Here is a 26,714-nt window from a genome sequence, read left to right on the forward strand (position 1 = left end):
TGGTCTAATATTCACTTCAGTTTGCCTCAGTTTGCTTATATGTAAACTAGATAATAGTAATAGTGTTGTCTTCTAGTGAAAATGAAAGTCACTCAGTCATGTCTGACTCTTTGCAACCCCATGGACTATTCAGTCTGTGGAATTCTCCAGGCCAGAATACTGTAGTGGGTAGCCTTTCCCTTCTCCAGGAGACCTTTCCAACCCAGCGATTGAACCCAGGTCTCTCACATTGCAAGTGGATTCTTTACCTGCTGAGCCACAAGGGAAGCCCAAGAGAGTTATCTAGAGAATTATATGAAATTGTCCGTGTAAATGCCTTAGAATAATGCCTGGTGTACAGTAAATGCTCAGTAAATTTTAGCCAGTGTTATTACTATTATTATCATTATCTCCTTATAAAAATCTTTTCTGCCGCTGTTTTCTCTTTCTATAATTTAATACTATTGAGCCTTTTTTTCAATGAAATCTGCAGAACTAGTAAGAAGTTACAAATTTTGGCAAGATAATTTACTGTGACACAATTCTCTATTTCACAAACAATTTGTCAAAGGAGTCTTTAAAAACAAATAGATTTCTCATAGTATACCAACATGTTCTTGTTTATTAAAATACTGTATTTTTAATAAGCTATACGTTTACCATAAAAATGAGAATTTTCAAAATGCACAACTTTCTGATCAAAGAGTTTCTAATTAATGTTTTCTATGATAAGAAATTCATTTGGGATATTACACATGCCAACTCTAATACCCATAATATGCCTGCTACTCACTCTGTTTTACAGATGATACACTAACAGACTGAGCCACTTGCTCAGGAGTTCACAGCTAGTCAGTGGCAGCACAGGGATTTGAACCTAGAAAGTCCAGATTCAGGGTTAACAAACATAGCCACTAAACTACAATTCCTCTCTTATCTAAGAATAAAGGCTACATTTTGACTCTCATTTCCTATGGTCAGGCTTCCATAGTTTAAAAACAAACATACAGGGCTTTCCTGGTGGTTCTGTGGTAAAGAATCTGCCTATACAATGCAGGAGACATGGGTTCAAGTCCTGATCCGGGAAGATCTCTTATGCCACAGAGCAACTAAGGCTGTGAGTCACAGTTAGCCTGTGCTCTAGAGGCTGGGAGCCACAGCATCTGAGCCCCTGTGCAGCCATGACTGAAGCCCACGTGCCCTGAAGCCCATGCTCTGAAACGAGAGAGGACATCACAGTGAGAAGACTGTGCACGGCAACGAGAGTATAGCCCCCTGCTTGCTGCAGCTAGAGAAAAGCCTGAGCAGCACGGGAGACCCGGCACAGCCAAAAATAAATAAATAGATAAAATTTTAAAAATATGTAAAAACACAAATACAAACTTAGAGCTCACTTGGTTAATATTATCATCTCTGGAAGACAAGTGTCAGATCTGCACAAAATGACTGCATTCTGTTCACTTATTCTGAAATGTAATATCATTGCCTTAGCTGGCACTTCAGCTGAATGATGAAACCTAATGAAACCTTATCTGCGTAACTCACATGATCCATCAGAGGACAGTAGCTGGAAGCAATTCTGGTAAACAGAGAGGAGTAGGTCACCTTGTCCAGTCTGTCTAAAAGTTTCCTAAGGGTTATCAAGGCCCGGATTATAACAGTCGTGTCTTTGGAAAGGAAGGCATCCAAGATGGATGTTAATAAGCTGCAGACATTTTCTATCTATGTATAACAGAAAGAAAATGGTGAGAATTAGGAGCTAGAAGGAGACTTGAGGTAGCATTTGATATGCACACCTCTGAGTTTGGGCAGCATGCAGTGGTATGCTGGGGCTGGCTTACAGGAATCAATTGTCAAAAAAAGTCACTATTAAAAACTTAAGTTTTATAAATTTAGAAATAAATAAAAACAATGGTAGTAAATACTCAAGACTCATTGCTTCCTATTTCTTTTGCTAAATTTGCTAAATTTTTCTGCCTTTCGGGTTGTTTACATGTATTGTATCTGTATGGTGGAAATATTAACTAATAATGTGCTACTGTGCATCTCTGCCCAGATCCATGTTTACTGATGTCCCTTTGATAGATTGAAATCAGCAATGGTGGGAGTATTTACACCAGGGAATAAGTGGTCTTATTTTCACAAAGTTGATTGTTTAATAAATATTTACCAACATGCCATTGGCAGTACTAACATCTAAACTAGATGACAATGACCTGTTTGGACATGAGAGCCACTGAGCTCCTGAGCTAAGTTGTGGGCCTCAATTGCAGATCAGAGACATGCAGAATATCACGCCATTAAAACATGAAAAGGAGGCATAAAAAAAAAAAAAAAAAAGAAAGAAAAGCTGGAAACAAAAGAAGTAAAAGAAATAAATACTATTTGCCAAAGCAATAGCCAGAAGACACTTGTGTCATGCAGGAAAACTGAGTCCTTATTAGTAGATGGTATGTGAAACGTCAATCCAGATCACTTTCTACTGTGTGTCTCTTGGTCAGAGCACTAGACAAGGCAATAAATAACTTTCTATTCACAATTCATACTATTGACTCCTATGATTTATCTAAAGGAAATAAACTATGATTCACTTCATTCTAAATGCAAAATGAGTGCCCACTGACTGTCTTTAAGCTTTCAGAGAGTGCTTAATAGATATACTAGGATTTATTAAATTTATTATTAAATCAGTAACAATTTATGGAATATCTACAGTCTCAGCATTGTGCAAGGTACTTTGGAATTTGCAAGTGAACTATAAAACTTGAGTTCAGTTCAGTTGCTCAGTTGTGTCTGACTCTTTGCTACCCCATGAATCCCAGCATGCCAGGCCTCCCTGTCCATCACAAATTCCTCCACTTTACTCAAACTCTGTGATGCCATCCAGCCATCTCATCCTTTGCTGTCCCCTTCTCCTCCTGCCCCCAATCCCTCCCAGCATCAGGGTCTTTTCCAATGAGTCAACTCTTTGCATGAGGTGGCCAAAGTACTGGAGTTTCAGCTTCAGCATCAGTCTTTCCAGTGAACACACAGGACTTATCTCCTTTAGGATGGACTAGTTGGATCTCCTTGCAGTCCAAGGGACTCTCAAGAGTCTTCTCCAACACCACAGTTCAAAAGCATCAATTTTTCAGCACTCAGCTTTCTTCTTCTCACATTCATACATGACCACTGGAAAAACCATAGCCTTGACTAGACGGACCTTTGTTGGCAAAGTAATGTCTCTGCTTTTTAATATGCTATCTAGGATGGTGAAAACTTTCCTTCCAAGGAGTAAGTGTCTTTTAATTTCATGGCTGCAGTCACCATCTGCAGTGATTTTGGAGCCCCCCAAAATAAAGTCTGACACTGTTTCCACTGTCTCCCCATCTATTTCCCATGAGGTGATGGGACCAGATGCCATGATCTTAGTTTCTGTATGTTAAGCTTTAAGCCAACTTTTTCACTCTCCTCTTTCACTTTCATCAAGAGGCTTTTTAGTTCCTATTCACTTTCTGCCATAAGGGTGGTGTCATCTGCATATCTGAGGTTATTGATATTTCTCCCAGCAATCTTGATTCCAGCTTGTGCTTCATCCAGCCCAGCGTTTCTCATGATGTACTCTGCATATAAGTTAAATAATCAGGGTGACAATATACAGCCTTGACGTACTCCTTTTCCTATTTGGAACCAGTCTGTTGTTCCATGTCCAGTTCTAACTGTTGCTTCCTGACCTGCATACAGGTTTCTCAAGAGGCAGGTCAGGTGGTCTGGTATTCCCATCTCCTTCAGAATTTTCCACAGTTTTTTTGTGATCCACACAGTCGAAGGCTTTGATGTAGTCAATAAAGCAGAAATAGATGTTTTTCTGGAACTCTCTTGCTTTTTCGATGATCCAGCAGATATTGGCAATTTGATCTATGGTTCCTCTGCCATTTCTAAAACCAGCTTGAACATCTGGAAGTTCATGGTTCACTTATTGTTGAAGCCAGGCTTGGAGAATTTTGAGCATTACTTTACTAGCGTGTGAAATGAGTGAAACTGTGCGGTAGATTGAGCATTCTTTGGGATTGCCTTTCTTAGGGATTCCTTTGATGTACTCTTCTGGGAAGGCAAGTAGTATTTTCATGACTCAATGGGAAATAATACAGGACAGTAGTTCTCCAGTTTAGCCTATATTAGAATCACCTGGCTAAAACCTTTGACTCTGTGGATCACAACAAACTGTGGAAAATTCTTCAAGAGATGGAAATATCAGACCACCTCACCTGCCCCCTGAGAAATGTGTATGCAGGTCAAGAAGCAACAGTTAGAACCAGACATGGAACAACGGACTGGTTCAAAATTGGGAAAGGAATACATCAAGGATGTATGTTGTCACCCTGCTTATTTAACTTATATGCAGAGCACATCATGCAAAATGCTGGGTTGGATGAAGCAAAAGCTGGAATCAAGACTGCAGGGAAAAATATCAATAACCTCAGATACATAGATGACACCACCCTTATGGCAGAAAGCAAAGAGGAACTAAAGAGCCTCTTGATGAAAGTGAGAGAGGAGAGTAAAAACGTTGGCTTAAAACTCAGCATTCAGAAAACTAAGATCATGGCATCTGGTCCCATCACTTCATGGCAAATAGACAGGGAAACAATGGAAACAGTGACAGACTTTATTTTGGGGGGGCTCCAAAATCACTGCACATGGTTACTGCTGCCTTGAAATTAAAAGATGCTTACTCCTTGGAAGAAAAGCTATGACCAACCTAAACAGCATATTAAAAAGCAGAGACATTACTTTGCCAACAAAGGTCCATCTAGTCAAAGCTATGGTTTTTCCAGTAGTCATGTGTGAATGTGAGAGTTGAACCATAAAGAAAGCTGAGTGCCGAAGAATAGATGCTTTTGACCTGTGATGTTGGAAAAGACTCTTGAAAGTCCCTTGGACTGCAAGGAGAGCCAACCAGTACATCCTAAAGGAAATCAGTCCTAAATATTCATTGGAAGGACTAATGCTGAAGTTGAAACTCCAATACTTTGACCACCTGATGTGAAGAACTGACTCATTGGAAAAGACCCTGATGCTGGGAAAGATAGAAGGCAGGAGGAGAAGGGGACGACAGAGGGTGAGTTGGTTGGATGGCATCACCAACTCGATAGACCTGAGTTTGAGCAAATCCGGGAGTTGGTGATGGACAGATAAGCCTGGCATGCTGCATTCTATGGATTTGCAAAGAATCAGACCCGACTGAGTAACTGAGCTGAACTGAACTGAGGATCACCTGGAGGAATTTTGAAGTCATAGGTTGGTGGGCACAACCTCTAGGATTTCTGATTCCATAGGCTTGTGATAGGGCCTGACAATGTGCATTTTTAACAAGTTTCTGAGAGATGCTAATGCTGTTAGTTTCAGAGTCATAGGTAGAGAGCCACAAATATAAATATTATATAAGCAAGCGCTTATAGTTGATGTGGCTCTGAAAGGGATCAGGCTGCTAGAAAGAAGAATATTCAGTGAAATTTGACTTGAGATAATCATTGAAAAATAAGAAAAATGTGAATGGGTGAAGGAGGAAAGTAGTATAAAGGAAGAAAAAGCTTGAACAAATGCTCTGAGATAGGAATTAATGTGTATTCATGTGTGTATGTTGGAATGAAAAATAACTTACGGACATGTGCTTTAGACTGTAACAAGAGTGTTTATGTAGGGCAATTTTGGTAAGTCCTGAGTGTAGTGAATAATCTTCTGGAAAGATATAAATAAGATGATAAAACCTATTGACAACACATCCTTTCAACTCAACTTGGTTTCCTTATTGATAAAATACTTGACTTAGATATTGTTTTAGGGATGTATAAACTAAAAATAATCAGTGTTTTGTCTGTAACGACATTGAGCTATATCAAATCTCAGATCATAACTTTGAGTGCTGGCAGACACAAATCACATACACATGCATACCTCGTTGATAACTGGTGCCATACTGGCAATTTTCTGAAGGCTCAATTTGCAAACTGCAGGATCGGGGTCATTGACCCAGTTTCTGAAGAGAACCAAAAATTTTTCTGGGAATGGGTCCTTGAAGAAATTATTGAGAAGCTGAAAGAAAGCAGTTAATAGATGGATTAATGGCCAAGTATGATTTTTTTTTGCTTCAGTAATAAAAATCAAGACATTTTTAGTAAAACAAATACAAATCACACTAAAACTCTAAATACATACACATACTTTTACTTCACATGTATTTCTGGGCTCATAGAGGGAAGGAGAAGTAGCAGATATAATAGGAAATACATGCTTTGTTATATACATATGATGAAAGAAAATTTTATACATATAGTATGATGAAAGAAATTTTTACATATAGAATAATAGCATTTATGTTAACTCTTTATACTTTTATGCTGCCTCCTCTTTCTCTTACCTGGAAAACCTTGGTGCCTAATAACAGTTATATGTTTACTCATTCATTTTCTAACATGTAATGCATAACATGGGCTTCCCTGGTGCTCAGATGGTAAAGAATCCACCTGCAGTGCAGGAGCATGTGTGTGTGCTAAGTCACTTCAGTTGTGTCTGACTCTTTGTAGCCCCATGGACTGTAGCCCACCAGGCTCCTCAGTCCGTGGGATTCTCCAGGCAAGAATACTGGAGTAGGTTCCTGTGCCCTACTCCAGGGGATCTTCCCGACTCAAAGATTGAAACCATGTCTCTTATGTCTCCTGTGTTGACAGACAGGTTCTTTACCTCTAGCATCACCTTGGAAGCCCAGGAGACCCAGGTTCAATCACTGGGTCCAAAATCCCTTGAAGAAGGGCATAAAAACCCACTCCTGTATTCCTGCCTGGAGAATCCCATGGACAGAGGAGCCTGGCCTGCTAAAGTCCACGGGGTTGCAGTGAGTTGGACATGACTAACACTTTCACTTTCAATGCATATCATAATCTTAAAATTATGGTATCAACACATATAACATCAATAAACTCTCTGGGGGGGGGAATATTTTTTTACAGATTTTTTTTTAATCTTTGTGATTTATCTTACTAATGATGTTTAAAGTACCATGTTCATATGTTACTTGATATCCTCCACAAATCTGTGGTGTGTGTGTGTGTGTGTGTGAGAGAGAGAGAGAGAGAGAGAGAGAGAGAGAGAGAGAGAGAGAGAATCATACAATTCCTTAAGAAAAAACTAAGATCATAGTAGCTAAATGGATAAAGATCAGAGTATTCATAACATGAAACTTTAATTTATAAATAATAATATTTTAAAGATGTTCAACCTCTCTGAAAGTTTTCACAGTAAGAACAAATCAAATCAGCCATAGGACATCCACTCTCACGTTGGAGAGCTTGTCCAGGTGGTGAAGTGCTCTGGAATGAGCTCGCCCATGAACTGTGTGGGGAGCACTGATGGCACTGCCTTCCGGATAACTGTCCCTAGCCTGAGAACAGTTATGTCGCTGAGTTGTGTACAACTCTTCTCTGACCCCATGGACTATATCCCATCAGCTCCTCTGTTCATGGGATTTCCCAGGCAAGAATACTGGACTGAGTGAGTTGCCATTTCCTTTTCCAGATGCTCTTCCTGACCCAGAGATCAAACCTGCATCTCCTGAATTGGCAGGCAGATTTTTTACTACTGAGACACCAGGGAAGCCCAAGAATACTTATACACTTTAGTTATTATTGCAAATTCTTGGAATCTATTATAAGAAAATAAAATACCCAAAGAAAGAAAATTTAGGCACAACGATGTAAACTCGATTGCTATTTACATTAGTAGAAAACTAGAAATAACAAATATAAATAAATGGCATAGGCATTGGTAATACTATCTTAGGCATCACTGGCTGAGAAGACCAAAATAAGGTAAAATACATAGATTGTGTGCTCAGAATAACTAAAGGCCAAGGGGCTGCATAGTTGAACTGGAAAGTTGACAATTGCCCAGAAGTTCTAAACAGAGAAAGTGGTGGAAGAGTGTGGTCATTGCTGATTTCCTGGATGGACAGTCATGTGACTCTCCAATTATAGTACATCCATGATGTAATATTACATCAAGTAAGTATTACATCCATGATGAGAGAGGCAACTAGATTTCATTCAACATTATCAGGTATATTAATGGTGCTTATATAAATTTTATGTAGTCTGTAAGTTTATTTTTTATTTATTTTTTTCAGGCTCAAGGATTCTTATTTTATTCGAAGGATTATAAACCATTATTGTCAATCCCTTTGATGATCAGATTGTCATAGGTTTTCCTGGGGATGCTCCTTCAAGCTGGCTTCTGTGTCCTTTTGACCCATTCTGTCATTTTTTAAGTACGTCTGACAGAACAGTGTATTCCAGATTCATTGTGTACTTTCCCTGGAATCAACCATTCCTACAGGGAACCCTTGTTCCTTTTTGTGGGAAACAGTATTTAGAAACCAAAATCTGAGGAGTAGAGGTACTCACAACTTCTAGGCCTTTCTAAGCTAAGAAATTTCTTTTCTCCCTCCCTCCATCCTTTTCCCCCTCCAAACTGTCTTTCTCTTCATCCATCTATTTATGTTAAAAACCTGAACTCATTTGCCTTATTTGAGATAGAAATTAAAAATGAATAGTAGGTGTAAATTTCCTTTAACTGTATTATTGTATGGGAGGGATTTTGTATGTTATGTTTAGACCAATTTGATATTTGTACATAATTAAAGGATAGTACAATAAAAATAATGAGTCACATAATAAAATATGAGAGATTCAAATGTATAAAGCAAGTTTGAAAAACATAGGTGATTTGCCATTGCAATGTTAAGTTAAACTAATTCATGTATCCTTCTGAAAGCTTTAGAAGTACATACTATAGTGTAGGGGTATGCCTTTGTAGTTTATTAACTGTTTTGCTATGAAGTTTGAAATCATGTCAAACTTTGGGAAATATTTAGTATCATACCTTAGATCGAAACTTGTATATTATATATTACTTTTAGGGAAGATTAGATTTTATTAGGAGAAGGCAATGGCACCCCACTCCAGTACTTGCACCTGGAAAATCCCATGGATGGAGGACCCTGGTAGGCTGCAGTCCATGGGGTCGCTAAGAGCACAACTCAGAGACTTCACTTTCACTTTTCACTTTCATGCATTGGAGAAGGAAATGGCAACCCATTCCAGTGTTTTTGCCTGGAGAATCCCAGGGATGGGGGAGCCTGGTGGGCTGCCGTCTATGAGGTCACACAGAGTTGGACATGACTGAAGCGACTTAGCGGCAGCAGCAGCAGCAGCAGATTTCATTTAGTTAATTTCATTTTATAGAATTTTCTACATGCTTTTTGTAAGTAAAAAGCTTCAATTTACTTAATTCTTTATGGCATTCCAATATTTGATGTAATGCTCATGTACAAAGTGATAGAGTTCTGTATCTTCATGTTACCCAGTTATTTAGTCCATTCTTTTTTTTTCCTCCATGCAGTCTGAAGTCTCATTTAAATCCAAATGTCACCTAGCACCTTTAGTAAACTCAATTATCCAAATACTTTAACAAGCATGCAGAGATACATGAATTAGTGCTACAAGATTAATTAGTTTGCACAATCCACACACCTTCAAAGGCCAACTTCTGGAACAGTCTAAAGGGACAACCCCCTCTCATAATCCAAATTTATCTTCACCTTACCCCCTCAGCTTCAGATATCTGTTATTGTCTTAACTTTTAGTAAGAATCAGTATTTGGAGAGGGAGATAAAACTTTGGAGTGTTGATTTAAGTTTGCATGAGGAAAGGAAATGAGAACCCAGTTATTCACAGTCTCCTAGTGAAACTCACTTCAGTGAGAAATGTTATTGTGATGACACTGTCTTCTGACCTTCTAGGACCTTCTACAGCAAGTTTGTAGAGATAATGCAAGGTCTCTGGAAACTGTGGAAATTTATATTCACTGAGAGTTCTGTAAAGGAGAATAAGGCACTGAATTAGCAAAGAAGATAAAAACACTTTCTGCATCAGCAAATGCTAATGGTAGAAAAGGGAGAACCATTAGCCTTATTTTTATATCATGCAGATAAAAAGAATATTCTCAAATATCCCTTAATCCAAGGTAAACTGCAGCCCCATTATGAATTCTATGCAGACTCTGGGGAGTTATATATGCCTGGATCACTGATAATCTCTCTGTCCTTAACATCACTCCTCTTTCCCTTTTCTCCTATCCTGTGTCACAGTACAGACTGCCCTATGTTACTGCAAGCTCCCATCCATGCCTGACCAAAAGGAGAAAAAAAAATAAATAATGCAAAATAAATATCTTGACAATCAAAAATGCCCACACAGGTTGCATTGGTGGTTTTAGACCAAATCATTCCTTTGAATGATATAATTAAGAAACTATCCTGGGAGATATCCTAGGTTATTAAGGAGAAGAGGTGGTGAGCCCTGATTCACTGAGCCATTCTCTATAAGACACTTGGGCCAGTGACCAGGCTCACAGTTATTCCAACATGCTGGCATAGATCAGATTGGCAGGACTGGGAAGGATCATGTAACAGAGCTTTGATTTGAAGATTCCAGGTAGAGAAGCACTCAAGTATTGTAGTTCAGTCGCTATTTTGCATCTGACTTTTTGCAACCCCATGGACTGTAGTACACAGTCTCCTTTGTCCTCTGCTATCTCCTGGAGTTTGCTCAAACTCATATCCATTGAGTTGGTGATACCATCCAACCATCTCATCCTCTGTTGCCCCCTACTCCTCCTGATCTCAGTCTTTCCCAACATCAGGGTCTTTTTCTGATGCTCAAATTTGAATGTGCATACAGATCAATCAGGGATCTTGCTAAAATGCAGCTTCAGTTAGTAGGTTTGGAGAGAGCCTTGAGGTTCTGCGTATTTCACTTCCAGGTGATGCTATTGCTATTGGTATGTGGACCATGCTTTGAGTAAGAAGATATAAATGTACTAGGGTACTGATGAATGAATGACTCTATCTGTAGGATGGAAAGTTAGCATCTTTTGTTTTTATATAAAATAAGATATGTTCTTGAAATCTATGTGCAAACAAAATGTTGGTTTTAAAGCACCAAGAGTCCAGAAACCATATACACTGTACTTTCTGAATCAGTCACAACTTCAAATGGTCTGCCAAGTTGTCAAGGCCATGTATCGTGATTCTTGATCAGAAAATCTGATTCCTGTAATCAGAAACTTGCTATTCACTGGTGGACTAGCTAGAAAAAGAACTGTGGTACAAGTAAAAGCCCGTTTCTATTATACTTTCCCAAATTTATCTGTCTCATTGGGCACAGGGTTATATCAGACCTCTTCTAAATGGGAGCACATTTATAACCACCTGATGTCTATAAAGCTGAAATCAGCTAACAACAGAGGAAGGAAGAAGCAGATTCCCCTCTAGTTCTCCATATCTGGAAGGGAAACTTGTTGGGTGCAGGAAGGATAATTTGGTATCTGTATCTTTAGGTAAGAGAGCAAGGCAAGGAAAAATAAACCCCACTCAAAAATAAGCGGAAAAGTAGAAATTGAATGGAAGTTCAGATCATTAAGAGAGATTTGGAAGTTTGGAGTGGATACTGACTGTGTTCCCACGTGGCTCAGTTGAAGAAAGATGAAACAGGTGAGAAAGAGACAGAACATTTCTCAAAGCCCCTGTTCTTACTTGGCCACAAGGTAGACTCCGTGATGGTGAAATAGTACTTGGGAAAACTGGTTCCAGCAGTTCTTTCTATTTAAAGCAGTATCCACCTCTTGAAGTCCAGAACAATTCAGCAGAACTCTCAGGGCATCCCGGGCATAGCTAAGGGCCAAAAGAAGAGGAGAGTCATCACCTGCCAGTAGCCGTTACCTATCTAAATACAAGTGACCTGCCTTTTCTACGATGGACAGGATGCTGATTTTGTGAACAGGGATGCTTCAAAGGAAAAGAGCACTAAATGGTCATCTTTCCTGATTAACAGGCTGTGGGATGTAGGGTGAAACTGAAATTGTAGCATGTAAAATCTAGGATTAATAGTAGAGCAGCATATTAGTTTATTAAAAGCTTATTAGCAAAAGATGCTAAATGATGTGAAAACATGCTAAAAGTGCCTATTGATTGTCTTCTTTGGATGCTTTAAATAAACAGAATACATTCTTACCTACTAGCGATGATTTGGTGTATGTCTGCTTGAAAGAGAGTGGATTATATTAGCATACTTAATGTCTTAATAGGACAGATTGTGTTTGAGAGTCCTGCCTGGCTTAGATGAGGGCAAATAGCAGATAGTTGGGTCCAGATTACCCTGCACAGTAGCAAAGCTAACTGTAATCTCTTGGGCAAAAGAGAAAAGCTGAAGTTACCTTATGTGGACAGAATGACAGGCTTCCAAGGTGGCACTAGTGGTAAAGAACCCACCTGCCAATGCAGGAGACATAAGAGATGTGGGTTCAATCCCTGGGTTGGGAAGATCCCCTGGAGGAGAGCATGGCAACCCACTCCAGTATTCTTGCCTGGAGAATCCCATGGACAGAATTTCCTGGTGGGCTATATAGTCCATGGGGTTGCAAAGAGTCAGACATGACTGAAGTGACTTAGCATGCATACACACCTGGACAGAATGGCAGCATGCTATCATAAGCCCACCCATTACATCACCAACCACAAAGCAACCTTACCTTTCACAAAACACATTTGGGCATATTATTTCACCTCACACCTAATTTACCCTGAGAGATCACTATCAGAGTAAATGGCGGAGCTAGTACATGTCCAGCTCTGGACCTGCTGCTCCTCCAGACTCTTTCTGTGTGGTGGCCTCCCTTTGTGGCAGGAATGAACTGTGTTCTGTGGGAGTGTTTTTTTTTTTTTTTTTTGATATATATATACTACATACACATTCAGGGAAGGTCCTAGCTTACTTTGAGGTACTTAGGGTAATTACTTTCCCAAAGGCATCCTATCCTTCAAGGGGGAGAAAACTATAATAAATGAATATACTGCACATGGGATTATGTAGTTCCAAAGGAACCCAAGGGAGTAGAGATGTTTGACAGCTGGAAGCACATTTCCTATTCAGTCGGAAACAACCCCTAGTATCTCACAAAGGCCTGTCTTCTGTCATCAGTCTCAGGTTGCTGCTGTAGAAGAGTTGAAGCATGAGGGCCATCAGAAGCTGGGGGAAAAACTGGGCCACTGCTTTCTTGTAAGGACCAAGAGGCAGTAATGTGCACAGGGCCTGGGATGCCTGTAATGGAAAGGAAAAGGCGTCAAGAATGTAACCACCTCCCTTTAAACCCAGTCAGCAGTGATGAGGGACGTGGAAAGGAAGACTCTGCAACCCTTCCCCCAATTTCCTTGAAGGAAACGTGAAGCAAGCATGTATACTCATTCATTCAATAACAGTCACTAAGTCCATTCTGAAGCAGGAGCTGTGCCAAGCATTTTCTGGCCATGGGCTCCCAAAGCACTATCAACAGTGCCTGACTGCCAAACCGGCAGGAAGCAAGCTGATCCCCAAGGAGGACACACCTCCCCAGGCTCCATGCCCATGTGGTTAATAACGCAGGTCCTCACACTGCTTCAACAATCCAGGACAGTGAAATATTTAAGGGGGGGCGGGGCATACCAGGTCACTAACAAATTGTTTGGTGCCCTGACCACTACAATACCTACAATATCAGAGAAATACTTCTCACCACAACATGTTGGTGGAACATTATCCATTTTTTCCTATTATATCTCTATAAGACTTGAATTTACTCTCAGGAGTGCCAATGTGGGTGCTTGGGAGATATATAATAATGGCATGAATGAGATTAGGCCTTCACATGCCTATCAAGTCTATGTGACCTGACTGGTGGCTACCTCTCCGATACCATCTCCTACACTTTCACCCTTGCTTAAAATTCTCTCCAGATGTTTTGACCTTGCTTCACTAACATGCCAGGTAAACTTCCATCACTACTTGGTTTTTGCCCTTCTCTCGGTCTAGGACTGTCATGCCCAGGTACCTGCAAGGATCACTCCCTCACCTAATTCAGGTCTTTGATTAGATTACTACAGTAGAGAGACCTGCCCTGAGCAATTTACCGAACCCTCCCAGCCACTTCTTTTTCCTACCCTGCTTTAGATCTCTTCTAAACTTTGTATCATCTGACATATGACACATATTTTTTGGTTCATTGTCTGTGTCTCTTACAAGAGGGTAAGCTTTGTGATCATGGATGTGCATTGAGTGTATGAATGAATGAATGAGAGCCAAACTGTGTCAAGGAAGTATGGCTGAGTCTTGTGGGCAGATAGGAATTTTCATGATTAATAAAACAATGACAACATACAGAAATTACTCATTGTGTTAATTACCGCCACAGGCATCATATTCGTAGCATTGAGAGAGAAATGTTTTCTTTCTGTTATTTTCTCCATTTCTCTAGGCTTTCCTTTCAGTATCAACAAGATTGTCTTCAGTACATGAGGGACCACGCTTGACTCAGCACCGGCTGCATACCACATCAGTATCAAAATGCTGCAAACACAACCCCCCACCCCTGAACGTGAGAATCATGCACTTTTCATTTCCTGCTCAACAGTGTGACTCAAACGAGGAAAACAGTCTTGGTTTTACGTCTTTATAGAGCAAAGAAACTGCAGATAAGTCCCAAACAAGCTGATATTCCCATTCCCAAATGATCCCATTAAGATTTTTGTCCTTGAAAACAGAGGAAGAATTTTAATAAGGTCTTATGGAAAATACAGTCTCTCAGTCTGCAAGTTCATCTCCCACTCTTATTTAAACATCTGTTCAGTTCAAAGTCAGGAACTGATCAGCTTCTATACCCCGTACTCCTCCTTCCCACCTTGTGACCTTGTTTGCCCAGGGATAATTGAATATTTTAAAACTGGTATCGATATACAAATTAACATATATGTAAATAAATCAATTTAAAAAGCTAGATAAAAAGCTAACTAAATAAAAATCTACATAACTTAAAAATTAGAAAGTTAAATTTAAAAACTAAGCCATTTCCCCAAATGTTGCATGTCTAATCAGTTCACCAGATGTGACTAGAACCCCAGCTTCTCAGCCTCCAATTCCCAAGTGCCTGTCCCTACATACCTGCTATGCTTCAAGATTATACTTACTGTTGCTCATTTTAAAAGCAGTCCTCTGTGTTGGTATATTCTTGATACTGTGTCAAGCTGTGCTGAGTTCTGAACTCTGTTGCTCATTCTCTCTGTGTTTGGGTTCTTAATATGGGGCCCTGGCCCCTCAGAACATGGACACCCTCAGCTCTCTAGAACCCTAGTACCAAATGCTTTTGTCTGCAAGGCTTATTCATAGAACCATACTTAGAACCACATGGACATCAAATCTTTCAAGGCCTTTCTTTTCCTTTGCCTCTTAATCATATCTTCTGGCTGACCAGATCTTCTTTCTGTTTCTCTGTTTAAGCTTACCTACAAATTCCAATCTTTTCTTTTTTTCTTTTTTATAAATTTATGATAGTAATTTTTCTTTTTTTTTTTTCATTTATTTATATTCAGTTCAGTTCAGTTGCTCAGTCATGTCCGACCTTTTGTGACCCCATGAATTGCAGCACGCCAGGCCTCCCTGTCCATCACCAACTCCCGGAGTTTACTCAAACTCATGTCCACCGAGTCGGTGATGCCATCCAGCCATCTCATCCTCTGTCATCCCCTTCTCTTCTTGATCCTAATCCCTCCCAGCATCAGGGTCTTTTCCAATGAGTCAACTCTTCTCATGAGGTGGCCAAAGTATTGGAGTTTCAGTTTCAGCATCAGTCCTTCCAGTGAACACCCAGGACTGATCTCCTTTAGGATGGGCTGGTTGGATCTCCTTGCAGTCCAAGGGACTCTCAAGAGTCTTCTCCAACACCACAGTTCAAAAGTGTCAATTTTTTGGTGCTCAGCTTTCTTCACAGTCCAACTCTCACATCCATACATGACCACTGGAAAAACGATAGCCTTGACTAGACGGACCTTTGTTGTCAATGTAATGTTTCTGCTTTTTAATATGCTATCTAGGTTGGTCATAACTTTCTTTCCAAGGAGTAAGCATCTTTTAATTTCATGGTTACAACCACCATCTGCAGTGATTTTGGAGTCTAAAAAAGCAAAGTCTGACACTGTTTCCACTGTTTCCCCACCTATTTCCCATGAAGTGATGGGACCAGATGCCATGATCTTAGTTTTCTGAATGCTGAGCTTTAAGCCAACTTTTTCACTCTCCTCTTTCACTTTCATCAAGAGGCTTTTTAGCTCCTCTTCACTTTCTGCCATAAGGGTGGTGTCATCTGCATATCTGAGGTTATTGATATTTCTCCCCGCAATCTTGATTCCAGCTTGTGCTTCTTCCAGCCCAGCATTTCTCATGATGTACTCTGCATATAAGTTAAACAAGCAGGGTGACAATATACAGCTTTGACGTACTCCTTTTCCTATTTGGAACCAGTCTGTTGTTCCATGTCCAGTTCTAACTGTTGCTTCCTGACCTGCATATAGTTTTCTCAAGAGGCTAATATAGGTTTCTCAAGAAGCTAATATGGGTTTCTCAAGAGGTTAATATTTATATTAGTTGGAGGCTAATTACTTTACAATATTGTAGTGGTTTTTGCCATACATTGATATTAATCAGCCATGGATTTACATGTAATCTCCATCCTGAACTCCCCTCACACCTCCCTCCCCATCCCATCCCTCTGGGTCATCCCAGTGCACCAGTCCTGAGCACTTGTCTCATGAATCAGACCTGGACTGGCAATCTGTTGCACAATTGATAATATACATGTTTCAATGCTATTCTCTCAGATCATCCCACCCTTGCCTTCTCCCACAGGGTCTAAAAGTCTGTTCTATACATCTATGTCTCTTTTTCGGTCTTGCATATAGGGTTATCATTACCATCTTTCTAAGTTCCATATATATGCGTTAGTATACTGTATTGGTGTTTTTCTTTCTGGCTTACTTCACTCTGTATAATGGGCTCCAGTTTCATCCACCTCATTAGAACTGATTCAGTATGAATTGAGAAGGTACAGAAAGCAAACATAATTAGAATTAGATGAACTTTATTAAGTAGCTCACCTACTATTACACAAGACCTGCTGGTGACCAATGTAATAAAGTTCATCTAATTCTAATTATGTTTGCTTTCTGTACCTTCTCAATTCATACTGTTCATGATGAACTCATTGGCAGCTTTTATCTTATATTCATGTGGGTATATTCACTCTCCTCAACAAAATGCTTGAAGGCTGGGACTACTTTACACACAGTGGGTACACAGTTCCTACCTAAACAAGAAGACACTGAGTCTTATGAATATTTTTACTTTTCAGGAATTTCCTAAGTAGTAAAATACTTTGTGAATTTAAGCTTCCTTAAAAAATGCAATCTCTCAGTTGAAAAAAGTCAACAACAACAAGAACAACCAACAAAAAACCAACAAACTTGGTTGGCTTGTTGAAAAAAATCAACAAAATTGGTTTAGCATTTTGTTGATTTCATTGCCCTCTTATAGACATTAACTAATTTAATCCATGTAACAGCTTCATAGATAAAAAAGTTTTCTCATGTCACAGATTAGGAAATTGAGGATCATGATGTTTATGAAACTTACATGATGTCACACAGGATATAAGGGTCAATTTGTTTCCAAGGCCTGAATTCTTTCCATAATGTAACTTCCTGCCTTTTACACAGTAATAGAGAAGTAATACCTTCCCTTCCAATGTATGAGCTATAGAAATGGAGTAATGTGATTTAATAAGCTCTTCTAATTTGGCTGTTAGATTCATAAAGTCACGTAGGCTCACATTAGCATCTTTTCTTCTTAAATATTTTTTCTGATCCTGGATCATGAATTTCAAATAAACAGTTAAGGGACAGGGGACTCCCAACTATACCTGGGAATTTTTTTGCTTTATTATTTTATTGGTAGGTGGAAATATATTAGGTCTATCCTTCATAAATGAAAAAAAGAAAACCCACTATGAATTCTATCACATATTGGGGGAAAACCATTATTACTTTGAGGAGAGGTTTTTCAATGTGGGATACACAACAGAACACAATTAAAGCCTTGAATAAATAATAACAATGATCATTTCTTGATTGTCTACTGTGTGGCACATATTTTAGGAAGCTATACATACTGTATACGATCTTAGTTAAGCCTTACAATCATCCCATGTGGTGTAAAAATAGACATTATCTTTCAGGAAAAAAAAAAAGGAGATCTGACCTGCCCCACTCTATCTGACACTCAAGACTGAGCAAACCCTGAGGAAAGAGCGTGAGGGCCCTTACTCATCTGCTGGTACTGGGTAGTCCATAAGTTGAAAGATGACTTTCTTCGGTGAAGTACGTGTCAACAAAGTGATGACCCGTAACATAGCTTCCCTCAAAATGGGAGAATCATCTCCACACAATTGCTTATAAATAGTATCCACAATTTTAGACACCTGTAAAAGCAATTTCACAGGCGAATTAGAGTCTTTTGTTCCCTAGGCACTTATAAACCAAACATTTCTTAGACATAAGAGTTTAGTCCTTCTCAGAATGACCAAGGCAGCAACTAACACACAAATAAGCACCAATGGAAAGCATATTTATGTGCTTTTTTATATAATGATTATTTGCATGAGAAATTAACATGCATTTATTTTTTTCCTTGATGTTTTTAAAAAATGTAATACTGTTTATTTGATTTCAAAAACATTTAAGTACTCCAAACATACAAAAAAAATTAATAGGACATTGCAGATCATGTTTGGTACAGAAGCTTCTTGAATTTTTATCGGTGCAGTGGCTCTTGGCTTTGTTGACAATGCAGAGTTCTATGGTTTGTTTAAAAAAGTTTAAAACTACTGTACTTCAGTGAAAGTGAAAGTCGCTCAGTCGCGTCTGACTCTTTGCGAACCTGTGGACTATATAGTCCATGGAATTCTCTAGGCCAGAATACTGGAGTGGATAGCCTTTCCCTTCTCCAAGGGATCTTCTCAACCCAGGGATCAAACCCAGGTCTCCTGCATTGCAGACGGATTCTTTACCAGCTGAACCACAAGGGAAGCACTTCAATGAAAAACGACCCAAAACAATTCTCATTCCAGCTGACCCTCTCCTTTTCCACAGCTAATAATGGCAGCGGGATGCTATGTCACTATATACAGAAACGAGACAACCTTGGATGCCCACTTCAGTGTCCACAGGTCCGGTTCCACAGTGCATGCCCTGAGCCATGGTCCCCCTGGAAGGCATTGCCCAACAGCCTCAACACCAAGCAAGGAACATTAAGAGTGTATCTCGGTTGCTTTGTTCTTTTTACAAACTATAGATATGCACAGTTGAGAACTTGGGATTTCTAGCCAATGACCATGAAGTTAACCCACCACCTTACAAATTAAAAAAAAAAAAAAATGCCAGGAACATCTTTAAATGCCTTGTCACACCAACAGCAAAGTGCAGAGTGAGGAGAATATGAGAGCCTTTTCATTTTAGAAATATGTACAAATTTGATACAATTTCCATACAGTTTTGTACAGTTTGATACACCCATGGTCACTTCATGTAAACCCCTGACAATTGCTAGGGCACTTTGAGAGGCTAAGATATGACCATGATCCAACTGGGTAATTAAACCTAATGAGGGCAACAGACACATCTTGTGCTTGCTGCCTCCATGAGAGTCGCTGCCTCCATGAGAGTCACCACCTTCAAGTTTTATTGAGATCATAATTGACACAAAGCATTGTATAAGTTTAAAGCATATAGCATAATGATTTGATGTCCATACATCATGAAATGATTACCATAATAAATTTAGCATACATCCATCATGCAAAATACAAGGAAAAGAAAAAATATTTTCTGGTGAAGAACTCTTAGAATTTACTCTCAACAACTTTCATATATAATATACCAGCAGTGTTAATTACATTTATCATGTTGTGCCTTATATCCCTAGTACTTATTTATCGTCTAACTGGAAATTACCCCTCCCACCAGCCTCTGGCAAACCACAAATCCTATCTCCTTTTCTATGAATTTAATTTGTTTTTGAAATATAATTGATTTACAACACTTCCTTAGTTCCTGGCATACAAGATAGTGATTCTATATTTCTATATGTTATAAAATGTTCACCATGTAAATTTATCATCTGTCATTGTGTGAAGATATTACATTATTCTTGGCTAGGTTTGCCACAGTGTACCTTTCATCCTCATTACTTACTAGAGTCTATGTCTCCAGGTGAATCCAAGTTGCCTCCTGTCTCTCTAGGAGGCTCTCCAAGATCAGTGTGTTTGATCCACATTCTTTCTCAATTACTGCTTCTGCCCTGGGTCTTCGAGCATATGAGTTTTACCGTATATGCTTTAAAAGTGAAATCTTTGTTTCTTTACAGCCCTCTGACTCTCCTGAAAGCAAGGCTCAGAGGCCTTCAAAATCAGATATTCTGGGGGGTTCATCTTTCTGGTGCAGGACCCCCAGGCTGGGTAGCCCAATGTGGGGTTTAGATGCCTTACTTCTTGGGCAGAACCTCTGAAATTGTGATTCTCCTCTGCTTCATGGGTCTCCGACCTGGGGGTATAGACATTGACTGTATAGTGTCTCTGCACTTCCTACACATCTTATTGTGCTTCCTTCTTTAGTTCTTTAGTTGTAGATTTGTTTTTCTGCTAGTTTCCTAGTCTTTCTCATCAATAGTTGCTCTGTAAATAATTGTAATTTTGGTGTGCCTTTTTGTGCTCAGGGCCCTCCTATTCTACCATTCTGGCAGCCTCCCAGTCTATGCATTTATGGGTAATAGGAGAAAAGCCATTTTAAAAGAAAGGTTTACTTTGGTTGGGTAGATTTTATTAGGTAAAACATATAAGCTCAATTCAGAAAGCATGTGTATAACTTGAGTCCTTTAAAAAGCAAGTCAAGATAATGGAATAGAATAATAATGGAACATGCACTTCCAAAAACATTTTGACAGTTAAAGAAGACATGCATCTGTATTTTGAAGAAATGAACTATGTGTTAGTGGAATGGCCTAGAATGGTAAACACTGAGTTATAATCTTGCAAGTTCTCTTTATAGGCTTTGTGTTAGTTTTATTTTTCCCATTTTCATTCACTTTTTTCTCTTGTTTTATGGCTTTACCTTTTTTAAACGCATTATTGAAATATAGTTGATTTGCAATGTTGTATTAGTTTATATATACGGGCTTCCCTGTTAGCTTAGCTGGTAAGAATCCATCTGCAATTCAGGAAACCCCGGTTCGATTCCTGGGTTGGGAAGATCCCCTGGAGAAGGGAAAGTCTACCCACTCCAGTATGCTGGTCTAGAGAATTCCATGGACTGTATAGTCCATGGGGTCACAAAGAGTCGGACACAACTGAGTGACTTTCACTTTATATGTTATTTATCTTTGTTGTCTGGCTTACTTCACTTAGTGTGATAATCTCTAGGTCCATCCATATCACTGCAAATGGAATTGTTTCATTTTTTTTTATGGCTGGATAATCTGATGGTAGCTCTATTTTTAGCCTTTTAGGGAATCTCCATACTGTTCTCCATACTGGTTGTACCAATTTACATTCCCAACAATGGAGGAGGGTTCCTCTTTCTCCACACCCTCTCCAACATTGATTATTTGTAGACTATTTGATGATGGCCATTCTGACAGGTGTGAGGTTTTATCTTATTGTATTTTTCATTTGCATTTCTCTAATAGTGATATTAAGCATCATTCCATGTACTTTTTTTTTATTGGGTTACTTGTTTTCTTTGTATTGAATTGTATGAGCAGTTTGTATAGTTTGGAAATGAATCTCTTGTTGGTTGTATCATCTGCAAATGTTTTCTCCCATTATATAGGTTGCATTTTATTCTGCTTATGGTTTCCTTTGCTGTGCAAAAGCTTTTAAGTTTAATTAGGTCCCATTTGTCTATTTTTGTTTTTATTTCCATTTTTACATTATATGCATTTTTATTTTTAGTGTATAGTGTTATGCCATCTAGGAGACGGATCCAAAAAGATATTGTTGAGATTTACATAAAGAATGTTCTGCCTATGTTTTTCTCTAGTATTTTTATAGTATCTGGTCTTACATTTCAGTCTTTAATCCATTTTGAGTTTATTTTTTATATATGGTGTTAGAAATGTTCTAATATTATTTTACATGTAGCTGTTAGATTTTCTGAGCACAAGTTGAAGAGATTGTCTTTTCTCCATTGTATATTATTTTCTTTATTGTAGATTCATTGACTGTAGGTGTGTGGGATCATTTCTGGGCTTTCTGTGTTGTTCCATTGATCTATGTATCTGTTTCTGTTGCGAGTACCATACTATTTTGATTACTGTAGCTTTGTAATATAGCTTGAAGTAAAGACGTGTGATATCTTCAGGTCCATTCTTCTTTCTCCAGATTGTTTTGGTATTTGGGGGTCTTTTGTGTTTCCATATAAATTAAAAAATTTTTTGTTCTAGTTCTGAGGCAAATGCCATCGGTAATTTGATAGAGATTCCATTGGATGTGTACACTGTTTTGGGTAGTCTACGCATTTTTGTAAAATGTGTATTTATTTATTTTTGGCTCTATTAGGTCTTTGTTACTGCATGTGGGGCTCTAGTTGTGCTGAGCAGGGGCTACACTTCATTGCAGTGCATGGACTTCTTATTGTAGTTGTTTCTCTTGTGTGGAGCATGGGCTGTGAAGCATGGGTTCTAGAGTACAGGTTCAGAGAGTTGTGGTGCATGGGCTTAGTTGTGCCACAGCATGTGGGATCTTCCTGAACCAGGGATCATAATCGTGCCCCCTTCACTGGCAGGTGTATTTTGAACTACTGGACCACCGAAGAAGTCTCAACCTAGTGTTTTAACAATACTGCTCCAATACAAGCATGTGTTATATCTTTCCTTCCCTTTGTGTCATCTTCAGTTTTAACACCAACATCTTAAAGTTTTTCTAGCATAGGTCTTTTGCCTCCCTATATTCAGTTCAGTTCAGTTCAGTTCAGTTGCTCAGTCATGTCCAACTCTTTGTGACCTCATGGACAGCAGCATGCCAGTTTTCCCTGTCCATCACCAATCCCAGAGCTTACTCAAACTCATGTCCATCGAGTCGGTGATGCCATTAAACCATCTCATCCTCTGTCATCCCCTCCTCCTCCTGCCTTCATCTTGCCCAGCATTAGGGTCTTTTCCAATGAGTCAGTACTTTGCATCCAGTGGCCAAAGTATTGGAGTTTCAGCTTCAGCATCAGTCCTTCCAATGAACACCCAGGACTTATCTTCTTCAGGATGGACTGGTTGGATCTCCTTGCAGTCCAAGGGACTCTCGGGAGTCTTTTCCAACACCACAGTTCAAAAGAATCAATTCCTTGGCACTCAGCTTTCTTTATAGTCCAACTCTCACATTCATGTATGACTACTGGAAAAACCATAGCTTTGACTAAACAGATTTTGTTGGCAAAGTAATGTCTTTGCTTTTTAATATGCTGTCTAGGTTGGTTATAACTTTACTTCCAATGAGCAAGCATATTTTAATTTCATGCCTGCAGTCACCATCTACAGTGAATTTGGAGCCCAAAAAATAAAGTCTCTGATGCTTTCCATTTTGTCTCCATCAATTTCCCATGAGGTGATGGGAACAGATGCCATGATCTTAGTTTTCTGAATGTTGAGTTTTAAGCCAACTTTTACACTCTCTTCCTTCCTTTCATCAATAAGCTCTTTCATTCTCCTTCACTTTCTGCCATAAGGGTGGTGTCATCTGCATATCTGAGTTTATTGATATTTTGCCCGGCAATCTTATTCCAACTTGTGTTTCATCCAGCCCAGCATTTTGTATGATGTACTCTGCATATAAGTTAAATAAGCAAGGTGAAAATATACAGCCTTGACGTACTCCTTTCCCAATTTGGAACCAGTCTGCTGTTCCATGTCTAGTTCTAACTGTTGCTTCTTGACCTGCATACAGATTTCTCAAGAGGCAGGTCAGGTGGTCTTGTATTCCTCTCTTGAAGAATTTTCCAGTTTGTTGTGATCCACACAGTCAAAGGCGTTGGTGTAGTCAATAAAACAGAAGTAGATGTTTTCCTGGAACTCTCTTGTTTTTTTTTGTTTGTTTGTTTTTTTTTTTTTTTTGATGATCAACCGGATGTTGGCAATTTGATCTCTGGTCCCTCTGCCTTTTCTAAATTCAGATTGAAGTTCACTGAATCCATCTGGAAGTTCACTGTTCGTGTATTACTGCAGCCTGGTTTGGAGAATTTTGAGCATTACTTTGCTAGCATGAAGTTGAGTGCAATTGTGTGGTAGTTTGACCATTCTTTGGAATTGTCTTTCTTTGGGATTGGAAGGAAAATGAACTTTTCCAATCCTGTGGCCACTGCTGAGTTTTCCAAATTTGCTGGCATATTGAGTGCAGCACTTTCACAGCATCATCTTTTAGGATTTGAAATAGCTCAAGTGGAATTCCATCACCTCCACTAGCTTTGTTTGTAGTGATGCTTCCCAAGGCCTGCTTGACTTCTCATTCCAGGATGTCTGGCTGTAGGTGAGTGATCACATCTTCATGGTTATCAGGGTCATGAAGATCTTTTTTGTTCAGTTCTTCTGTGTATTTTTGCCCCCTCTTCTTAACATCTTCTGCTTCTATTATTGAGCCCATCTTTGCATGGAATGTTCCCTTGTATCTCTATTTTCTTGACGAGATCTCTAGTCTTTCCCATTCTGTTGTTTTTCTCTATTTCTTTGCACTGATGACTGAGGAAAGCTTTCTTATCTATCCTTGCTATTCTTTGGAACTCTGCATTCAAATGGGTATATCTTTCCTTTTCTCCTTTGCCTTTTGCTTCTCTTCTTTTCACAGCTATTTGTAAGACTTCTTCAGACAACCATTTTGCCTTTTTAAATTTCTTTTTCTTGGGGATAGTCTTGATCACTGCCTCCTGTACAATGTCATGAATCTCTGTCCATAGTTGTTCAGGCACTGTGTCTATCAGGTCGAATTCCTTGAATCTATTTCTCACTTCCACTGTATAATCGTTAGGGATTTCATTTAGATCATACCTGAATGGTCTAGTGGTTTTCCCTACTTTCTTCAATTTAAGTCTGAATTTGGCAATAAGGAGTTCATGATCTGAGCCACAGTCAGCTCTTGGTCTTGTTTTTGCTAACTGTATAGAGCTTCTCCATCTTTGGCTGCAAAGAATATAATCAATTTGATTTCAGTGTTGACCATCTGGTGATGTCCATGTGTAGAGTCTTCTCTTGTGTTTTTGGAAGAAGGTGTTTGCTATGACCAGTGCGTTCTCTTGACAGACTCTGTTAGCCTTTGCCCTGCTTTGTTTTATACTCCAAGGCCAAATTTGCCTGTTATTCCAGGTATCTCTTGACTTCCTACTTTTGAATTGCAGTCCCCTACAATGTAAAGGACATCTTTTTTGGGGTGTTAGTCCTAGAAGGTCTTGTAGGTCTTCAGCTTCTTCAGCATTACTGGTCAGGGCATAGACGTGGATTACCGTGATATTGAATGGTTTCCCTGGAAACAAACAGAGATCATTGTCGTTTTTGAGATTGTATCCAAGTACTGCATCTTGGACTCTTTTGTTTACTATCATGGCGACTCCATTTCTTCTAAGGGATTCTTGGCCACAGTAGTAGATATAATGGTCATCTGAGTTAAATTCATGGATTCCAGTTCATTTTAGTTCACTGATTCCTAAAAGGTCGATGTTCACTCTTGCCATCTCCTGTTTGACCACTTCCAATTTACCTTGATTCATGGACCTAACATTCCAGGTTCCTATACAAGATTGCTCTTTATAGCATCGGCTTTGCTTCCAACACCAGTCACATTCACAACTGGGTGTTGTCTTTGCTTTGACTCCATCTCTTCATTCTTTTTAGATTTACTTCTCCACTGATCTCCCCTAGCATATTGGGCACCTACTGACTTGTGGAGCTCTTCTTTCAATGTCCTGTCTTTTGCCTTCTAATGCTGTTCATGGGGTTCCCAAGGCGAGAATACTGAAGTGGTTTGCCATTCCCTTCTCCGGTGGACCATGTTATGTAGGTTTATTTTATTCTTTTTGATGTGGTGGTAAATGTGATTGTTTCCTTAATTTCTCTTTCTAATTTTTTATGGTTAGTTTATAGAAATACAACATATTTCTGCATATTAATTTTTCATCCTGCAACTTTACTGAATTCATTGATGAGTTTTAGTAGTTTTCTGGTAGCATCTTAAGGATTTTCAATGTATAGTATCACATTATCTGCAAACACTAACAGTTTTACTTCTTCCTTTCCAATTGATTCCCTTTATTTGTTTTTCTTCTCTGATAACTGTGAATAGGACTTTTGAAACTATGTTTAATGAAAGTGGTGTTTAGCTGTCTTGTTACTGCTCTTAGAGGAAATGCCTTCAACTTTTCACCATTGATTATTAAGTTAGATGTGGGTTTGTCATATATGGTCTTTATTATTTTGAAGTATGTTCCCTCTGTGCCCACTCTCTGAAGAGTTTTTATCATAAATGTATGTTGAATTTTATCAAAAGATTTTTCTGCATCTGTTGTAATGATCACATGGATTTGTTCTTCAATTTTTAATATGTTATATCACATTATGATTGATTTGCAGATTTTGTAAAATCCTTGCATCTGTGGGATAAATCCCACTTGACCATGGTATATGATCCTTTTAGTGTATTTTTGGATTTGGTTTGCTAACATTTTGTTGAGGATCTTTACGTCTATGATCATCAGT

At 39.0% G+C, this 26,714-nt stretch overlaps 1 protein-coding gene across 6 annotated transcripts in view; it reads right to left on the reverse strand.

The window, feature by feature from the left end:
- MROH9 (maestro heat like repeat family member 9) overlaps positions 1-26,714 on the reverse strand; it is a 93,520-nt gene that overhangs the window by 14,718 nt on the left and 52,088 nt on the right. For 5 of the 6 annotated variants that reach the window (XM_020886812.2, XM_020886807.2, XM_020886811.2 and 2 more), the window contains 7 exons: positions 18,257-18,411; positions 14,291-14,453; positions 13,030-13,172; positions 11,609-11,746; positions 9,768-9,888; positions 5,917-6,054; positions 1,525-1,701 (listed from right to left, as the gene is read on the reverse strand). In XM_020886812.2, the coding sequence (XP_020742471.2) occupies positions 1,525-1,701; positions 5,917-6,054; positions 9,768-9,888; positions 11,609-11,746; positions 13,030-13,172; positions 14,291-14,453; positions 18,257-18,411 (1,035 nt within the window). The remainder of the gene's footprint in view (positions 1-1,524; positions 1,702-5,916; positions 6,055-9,767; positions 9,889-11,608; positions 11,747-13,029; positions 13,173-14,290; positions 14,454-18,256; positions 18,412-26,714) is intronic. The other variant, XM_020886809.2, reaches the window with a different exon arrangement.

The sequence above is a fragment of the Odocoileus virginianus genome, chromosome 11 (assembly GCF_023699985.2).
Source record: "Odocoileus virginianus isolate 20LAN1187 ecotype Illinois chromosome 11, Ovbor_1.2, whole genome shotgun sequence".
Classification (NCBI taxonomy): domain Eukaryota; kingdom Metazoa; phylum Chordata; class Mammalia; order Artiodactyla; family Cervidae; genus Odocoileus; species Odocoileus virginianus.